General features: G+C 40.5%; 1 protein-coding gene across 1 annotated transcript in view; it reads left to right on the top strand.

The window, feature by feature from the left end:
* Nucleotides 1-8,709, top strand: part of LOC104876945 (ankyrin repeat and SOCS box protein 9) — a 62,162-nt gene that overhangs the window by 8,137 nt on the left and 45,316 nt on the right. Inside the window, exon 2 of the mRNA XM_010645190.1 lies at nucleotides 4,696-4,921. Coding sequence (XP_010643492.1) covers nucleotides 4,828-4,921 — 94 coding nt within the window. The 5' untranslated portion in view covers nucleotides 4,696-4,827. The remainder of the gene's footprint in view (nucleotides 1-4,695; nucleotides 4,922-8,709) is intronic.

Below are 8,709 nucleotides of genomic sequence, written 5' to 3'. Positions count from 1 at the left end.
TTTTTTTACTTTTCTCCCAAATTCACTGTGGGCATAGCGAGTAAAATTGCTGTGAACTTTTGGATCATTTCCTCTTTGAACTCATCTATTTTCTTCATCCCTTCTACAAACTTTTTATAGATTTCTGCTGCCTCATATTTGTTTTCTTCTTCCTTTGTGACCCCTTCTCTGCCTTGGGAGAGTTGAAGGGTGGTTCAGAGATCTATTTTGTTGCTTCCTCATTCTCCTATGTGAGTGAGTGTGTGTGTGTGTGTGTGTGTGTGTATTGTAACTTGTATGTAGCCCCCTCTTTTTTCCCCTTCTTGTTTTTGGGGGGAGGGCTACTGCAGGTTAGGGACTAGAGAGTGAGGAGAGTTTGTGACCTATATGAAGAATTTTGATGGGATGTTGCTCCCTGTGAATAATTTTCAGCTTTGTATGTCTGGAGCTAATATCTTTCTGTTATTTATCTTACATGATTTTTTTTTTTTACTATGTCCCTATGTTTTGCCAAAATACTTACTTCGGGTTATAACAGCATCCACAGATTCAACCTTACAACACTTCTATATGATAATCCTTTGTTTATTCTCTATGCACTCTGTAAGAGTTTATTATCTGTGATTGCTCTGAAATGAGGTAGGTGAGGTGGGGCGGGGGAGAAAGGGAGGTAGTTGGACGAGTAATATTAGACACTAAGGAGGAGGTATGAAGGAGGAACAGTGGTAGATCAGAAGAAAAGATTAATGTGGGGTCTGATTTTATTAGAGTATTTACAGTTGAGTTGAAGGGTTTGTATTGAGTTTTCAGAGGGTATTTTATGGGGGCAAGGGTGAGATATAGGAGAAAGGAGGTTCTCTGTGATTGTGGAAAGCTACGTGGTTATGAGAACCTGCTGGTTGGCAGGACAATAGGCTAAGTAAGATATGGAAGAGCCAAAGCCTTAGGATGGGAAGGGTCGAGGAATAATAATACTAAAGAAGATAGGAGCAACTGTGAAGGACTTATGTATGAGTAATTTAAAAACTTGGGAGGGGAGTTCAAATGTTTGGAAAAATAATAAAGAAATAAGTTAATAATATTATCTCAGGGGTTTGAAGTGAATGAACTAGATAGGAATCTAAGACGAGGAAAAGAAACTACACACCTATTAAATCAAAGCCAATGAAAGTAGCAACCTTATAAATGCAGGAAACCACAGAAGAACCTAACATAACCTCACATGACTAAATAAATCAAGAAACATACCAACATTTAAACCTCTAACTTGTCTGATGGGAATGCAGATTAGATATTCCAATGAGACTTTGCACATGTTACCCCAAGTAGCAAAACTGGAGTTAACTCAGACTCAGGACTTCTTTCTGCCACGTTGCAGGCATTCTTGCAGAGTTTGACCCAGTTTGAGTTCTTGGGTTAGCAACCCTTGCTGTCCCTCCCTCTGGGTGTGATGGTGGATTTGGCAGCCAGGTTCACTGGCATCAAATTGTCCATTGAGTCAGGGTTATTTCTATGCAGTCAAATCATCTACAGGAGTAACAGGCTATTCTATTCCAGTGGCATCTATCAGGGTTCGTTGACACAGAACATACCGTGAGACTCTGATTTGGGTTTCCCTTTAGCCAACCGTTGATTGTGGAAGTTCATTCTGGAAGCAGTGTCCCATGTTTTCCTTGCTGGTTCCAAGTGCCAACGATTCTTCCATTTCCAATGCAGTTCTCTGTGAGCAAAAAAGTTGTTAGTTTCATTTTGCCTCCCAGCTGGTGGCTTGCCAGCTATTGTTGGTGGCACTTCATGGTCTCTTCTCCATGGTGTGGAGGTAGAAGGAAGGAGGAGTCAGTAAGAGGAAGTAAAAAGAACTAAGATGTGTTATGCACATGGACTAACTCCCCACAACAACTGTAATCATTATGTATGGCAAACATGTACTAACAAACATAATAATTACAGAAGAACGAGAATTTAAAGCCCCAAAGTAAGACTGCTCTATGCCAGATTTTAAAAAACACATCCTTCTTTGAATCTTACTGTAGTGCTCTGTGGAGCCGGGCTGAGTGACTGCACTCCAAAGCAGTGTCAGAGGGCTCAGCAGGCAGAGCCAGTTCTGCAAGAACAACTGAAAAAGACAGGACTTTAGCCCGAGAAAGCAGGGAATTCCAAAATATCAGAGAAGTAGCCCTCCTAGATTGGAAAGGTTTTGTGCTAGAAAAATTGCTGGCTGGAAGAACAAGAGGTCTCAGCGCCTGGACCAACTTTGATTGGAAGTGACTTCCAAAGCTCCTCAGGAGGAAGAACTTAGGGGCAGAGTCTTATAATCTGTGAGTAAGGTGAGCCTTGGACATGTAAGTGAGGGGGTGCAGAAGCACAGGCTTCTGAGGACAAAGTCCCTGGTAGGGAGTGGTTGTCGCCTTGCATCTGCCGCATGTGGTCATTCTTTTTTCTTACCTAACCTGGGCCAGTTTCACTGAACATCAAGACACACAGCGAGGGCTCCCAGAAGTTAGTAAGACTGCTGTTCTCCTATTGCTTGTCCTTGTCGAAAGACACCATATTTCTCTATAATCACAGCTGAAACACATGCAGTTCAATGTTATGCCCATACTAGTATCCTCTGGTAAATAACTGTTGTTAAACAGTTAAGAAAAAAACAAAACCCAGCTTCCATCCTCCTATTCACTAGTGGTGAGCAACATTATAAATATAATCAATAATTAGAAGTTGATGAATTCTCTCCCAAGTTCTAAGGCAACAACCTGGCACCGCTTTACTATCATATTGGAATGTAAATTTGAATACAGAAAGCCTTATCCCTTTGGAATTTAATTAAAAGTAAATAAATTGTACTGTGAAGATTTTACTAGGAAAGAATGGTAATAGCATCCAGCTTTCCCATCACGCCTTCTGTTTAACTCCTTATCAGTCTATACTGAGAGTAAACTTTTCACTCTAAACCAAATACATTTATCATTCTTTAAGTCTTTCTTGACAAAGTAGTGAATAATTTGTATTTTTTTAACCTTCTCAGTTAATTCTACAATGAAAATGGAAGGCAATTGGCATTACTTGTGCAAATTAAAATGAGAAGCTTCTTTCTAAAATTAAAACTTGTATGAAATAATTATAGATTCACATAGTTCTAAAAAATTGTACAGAGAGATCCCCTATATACTTAGGTCAGTTTCCCCCCCATGGCACCTTTTTGAAAAACATAGTGCAATATCATAACTGGAAATCAGCATTCATACAATCTACTGATCTTGTATAGACTTCCCCAGTTTTACTTGTACTCATTCATGAGTCTCTGTGTCTTTTTATACAGTTTATCACATGTGTAAGAACATACCATTGGTTTAGCATTTCCACTCTTACAAATCTCTCCTACAGAAATGTTTGAATATGTTTACAAAGCCACATGCACAAAAATGTGAACTGTAGTAGTTCATATCAAAAGAAATGATAACATTATGCTTGCATCATTAGGAGAATAAGTAAATATTTTGGGCACAATATGGATTGCAGCAGTGAACGAATAGAGAAGCATAGCCATATAAGCTGAAATGGAAAGATTTTCCATACAAACTAAGTGTAAAAAGGACAGAATAATATAACTATATTTCAATGAAAATAAATAAATATATATATATATGTATATGCATACAGAAATGCATTTTAAAATATGGATACTGCTCAAACTGTTAAGGATTGGTTACCAAAAGTTTTAGCTGAAGATCCATTAATCTAGAAAAGTGATACTACATCTTTGGCAATAAAACAAATCCACAATTATTTCCTCACCAGACAATGCCTGGAAAGTAACTCAGAGTCTTTCCCAGTGAGGATGGAAAATCCTCTTCCATCTTGCAGATAGGAGCAGTGGGAGTCTAAAGGTGACCATCAGCCTGAACCAGCACCCATGGGCGTAGTAGAAATTGAAAAGCCATATTTACAGAAAGTTCAAATATTTCGTATAGGTAAACTGACTGAACTTTAACAAAATAACATTTGTTTATAATTGACAGTTGGAAGATAACAGGTCTCTTTCACACCCCATATCACCTTGAAATCCATTTTTCTAATTGCAACTACTCAGTATTTATTTCGAAGTTAAAGCAAAATATGTAGAGCAAGAGTGAAATGGGACAATTATTAAAATCCTTGCCGCTGAAAGGAAGAAAACAGAAGTTCTTTCCAAATGGTGCATTTTTGTAACATATAGACACATTTTTGCATAAGACATTCCCAGAAAAATTGAAACCACATGTGTAGATGGCCAAGGCTTGCTGTGGATGTAACTGTGTAAGCAATTCAGCAAGGCCGCTGCAAAACCAGCTTCCTAAGCTTTTGGTTGCAGGGGCTAGTTTCAACATCATGGAGCTTCCATGTAGCAAGGAGAGTTCAGCAGGGTGAACAATTTTGCAGCAAACGAGGATTGTTTCCTTCACCCCCACTCTGCTCCCTTGGTCCTCTAAAACTTAAAAACTGAGTTTCCTTCCTGATAAACTCCAAGGCTTCCTCATTGATTGGTCTTAGTTTTATAAAGGATATGACCTCATCACCTTAGCAGACTTGAGGCTGGGGGGCTGTTCTGGGCTTTGGCCAGCCTCCAGCTAGCTGGGTGGTGTGTGTGTGTGTGTGTGTGTGTGTGTGTGTGTGTGTGTGTGTGTCTGACCACAGGTGGTACTCAGATTACCCTGCCTGTACTGTTCTCTGTTGCAGACTGTCTGACCACCACGTGTATAATTCAGCCAGCCACAGAACTGGAATTTCCCAGGGGCGTGAGAAGCACGGAATTTGGACTTTCCTAAGCAACTGAAGTGGGGGGTAGAACTTACTGCCCCAGGAAACACCATGGATAACAGACCAGAAGGCAGTAATACCCGCATGCCCCTGGGGCTAGGAGGCTTTGTTGACAACAGGAGATTTTCGAACTCATTTATGAAGGGTGAGTCCTAGGGGCTTTGAAATCACAGTGATGGGTGGGTGACTAATGTGCTTAGGAGAGAGGAGGGATGAGCAATTTCAGTGGGTCTTTCTGAGGTATGTCCATGCAGCAGTCACTGGAAAGATGTCCACAGCTTGCTGATGTATATTCTTTATACAGATGTTCAAAAATGTGTACATCTCTGCAGAATCCTATAGATGATACAGATTTGTCACAGATAATTATCCAGTAAAAACTTCAGTTCCAGCGAATCATTATTTGTGGGTCAAATGCATCATTATAAATTGGAGGTTTACAAGTTGCTTATAAATAGGAAAAATTTTAATTAGAGGCTCTTACATTAAAAACCCTTAGGTGGGCCGGGGATTTAACTCAGTTGTACTGCCGCTGCCTGCCTTGCAAGCGCAAGGTCTGGAGTTTGATCCCCAGTACCAAAAAAAAAAAAAAAAAAAAAAAAAAAAAAAAATAAAAAAACCCCATTTAAAAACCCTCAAAAATAAAAATAAAAACCCCTTGCAATCTATGTTAGGGCTGAGTTTATAAAGCCTGTTCAAATATTGGGCACTAACTGATTCACTTACAAAGAAGTCAGAGAACTATCTTACTGCCAGGTGATGTCTTTGCTAAAGCATGGAGCTCTCACACGTATGAGCAGTGTTACTCTCTTGCAAAGATTCACCAGGTGCTTGCTGGCTGAAGGATTCTGAAAAATGGGTCGAAGCATTTGAGGAGAGAGTATTACATGACCAGGGGAACAATAAACAGGGATGCCGAAGTCAGCTACTCTACAGGCATCAAAAGGGGAGAACAGAAGAAATTAAACACTTTCCCTGTTTCATTGAGAAGACAACGCTGCTAGTTCATTCACTTATTTATCCAATTTTGCTTATAAAAAGAGCGGAACACCCAATGATGAGTAGGATTTGGATCCACAAAGGCAGAACTGAATTAATAAGTAGGTATATTGAACACAATTCGAGAGTACCAAGAGCGCAGGGTGACACTAAAACCACTTTTTAAAAAGAATTTAGGAGCCAGGGATTTAAGTCAGTGGCGCCACTGCCTGGCTCCCAAGCACAAGGTCCTAAGTTCAATCCCTGGTACCAAAACAAATAAATAAACACACACACACACACACACACACACACACACACACAAAACACACAAAAAAAATTTAGCAAATATATTTTAAACAGTAAACCAAACACCATATGAAAGAATCAATACTTTGTTTGATAGCCACACAATTCTCTGATAGCTAAGCATTATGGTCACTTTCGTTTCCACATGGGAGAGGGGACCCAGCCACTTTTCACAGTTCAGGGTTTCTTAAGGTCTCAATCCAACCCCGGTTGTAACAGGACTGGTGGGCGGACGTGAGCAGGTGTTCTACTCAGAGATATGTTGGTTAGAACATGAACAAGTTAATCACAGGTAGACTGCAGAGCGTCTTGGGGAGTCTTGTGGGACAGGTTTGAGGAGATAGAAACAGATGATGAAACTTTAAAAACTAGGCAGAGGAGTTTAACCTTTATGAGTCGGGGAATTGGCAGCAATTAATGGTTGTGGAGCCGAGACCTGCCTATAATGAAGGGTGTAAGTAAATTGGCCCCTAGTAGCCCCAGTCAGGAAAGATTGTGGTGGCATTATAGGAGATTGCTGCACTAAAACACTGGTTCTCAAATTCTCCTGTGCCTCGATATCACCTGGAGGGCTCGCTAACATGAGAATGATGCAATGTGTGGCGAAGTGGTGAGTCCGGCGTGAGGCCTGGAGTTTCATTCACAGCGAGCTCCCGAGTAATGCTGCTGGTGACAGTCAGGGACCACACTTTGGGAACCATGATACTAGTCAAAGCATGAAGTGTCCATTTGGATCAAACTTAGGAAATGACAGAATGATAATTTGAAAGGAACTAGACATCAGGTGTACTGTTTGATTACATATTAAGGTTAAAAGAGAGATGGTGGCCCAAATGGTAAAGTTTTTAAGCCTAAATTAATGTTGGGTTGGAGAGCTAGAGAAGAAGGATTTGGGAAGGATAGCAACTGGGTAGAGTGAGGAAGGGAGGATGCGGAGTTTTGTTTTGAAATGAAAAATACCAATGACTGTGCCGAGTGCATATCACGATGATTAAGGGACTGAGGTCAGGGTCAAACACAGGTTGGGAGTTGCTGACTTCAGAACACTCTGCAGTGGTTCTATGGTTGAAACTCAGCAAAAGGAGAAATTTTCTGAAGGCCAAAAGCTTCTAGTCAAGGACATAGGATCAGTGAATTGAAGAGAGAAAGGGGAAGAAACTTCAGTACTTGTAATTTCACAGGGATTAGGGAAGGGAAGTTTTCAAAAAATCAGAGGGGTACATTCCTGGATACCTCTGCATTTTTACCTTCGTCTCTTACTCTCATTGACGATCTCCTATTTACCTGCCACACCCAGAGGGGCCACTCCTTCCATCTAGGCTTGTGCCCTGCTTTGCACTAGTCTTGCACCTTGGGTAAAGCCTCAGGTATAGCTGGTTGCACTTGTTTTCTCTTCTGATGTCTTGACCTTGGTGAAATGTAGAATATGGAACACTCAAACTACCATTTCCTAGTGGCTATGATGAGAAACTCAGGTGAAACTTCAGGCGAAACATGTCCCTAGGTACAGGAACAAGTCAGAGAGAAGACAGGGCCTGGATTGGGTTCCTTTGGGGGAATTTGCTACTAGCCCTTCACTTGCAGGCTTTTCTCTGCCTCCTTCTTCAGAAGGAAGGGAGGAAGGAATGAATGGAAGGATATGATCATGACCAGTCAATCCTTCTTAGAGATTTGTTTAGTGTTTGACTCTCCTGTCCCAGGAGCAGGTCAATAATGCATTTTCTTTGTTTTATTAGTGCATATTAGTTATATAGACTAAGGGGTTTCATTTGGCATATTCATACATGCATATAATATACTTTGATGATTTCCACCCCATTCCCTCCTGCCATTTTATCTTTTTATGAGTTGAATTGTGTCCCCCAAAAGATAGGTTGACATCCTAAGCCCCTGTATCTCAGAATGAGACTTATTTGGAAATAATGTCGTGGTGGATGTAATGAGTTAAAATGAGGTCATACTGAAGCGGAATAGACCCTTAATCCCACATGACTGGTATTTTTATAAGAAAAGGAGCTGAGGCATAGATAGAAAACACTGTATAATAAGCAAAGCAGAAGTATCTCTAAGCAGAGGAAGATCAAGTATACTCTGGATTATTGCCAGGAGCTAGAATAGGCGAGGAAGGATTCTTTCCGGGAGAGAACATGGAGAGAGAACCTGGCCTGTTGACACCATGATTCCATACTTCTAACCTCTAGGACTATGAGAAGATCAATTTCTATATCTTAAATCACCTAGTTTGTGGTGCTTTGTTATGATAACCATAGGAAACTAATTCACAGCTACTCATGGAAAATTTGGAAAATACGTTGAAAGACAAACTATCCACTATAATCCCACTGCCCAGGTTACCAAGGTTTCCATTCTTAGTGTCTATCCTTTCAGTTTTTGCCTGCAGGCTGTCCTTTAGAGCTCTTTCCTCTTTGGCGAAATTGAGCCTACCCTGGAGAGAGTTTTCACATTTAAACGTAAGACAGGCAAGAACCTGCACTGAAAGGAAACAATTCTCTATGGCGTAATTTTAGATATTGGAGCATCTTAGTAGAGAAAAGTTTTCTGAGAGTAACCTGCCTGTTTAAACAGAATGGAGGATAATGTGAGGTCCCTATAGAATGGAGAGAGAGAGGGAGAGAAGAAGAGAGG

The sequence above is a fragment of the Fukomys damarensis genome, unplaced genomic scaffold (assembly GCF_012274545.1).
Source record: "Fukomys damarensis isolate Sample0158 unplaced genomic scaffold, DMR_v1.0_HiC HiC_scaffold_39, whole genome shotgun sequence".
Lineage (NCBI taxonomy): Eukaryota > Metazoa > Chordata > Mammalia > Rodentia > Bathyergidae > Fukomys > Fukomys damarensis.
Note: the sequence above shows the minus strand (reverse complement) of the source record. Positions and strands in the feature narration are given on the sequence as shown.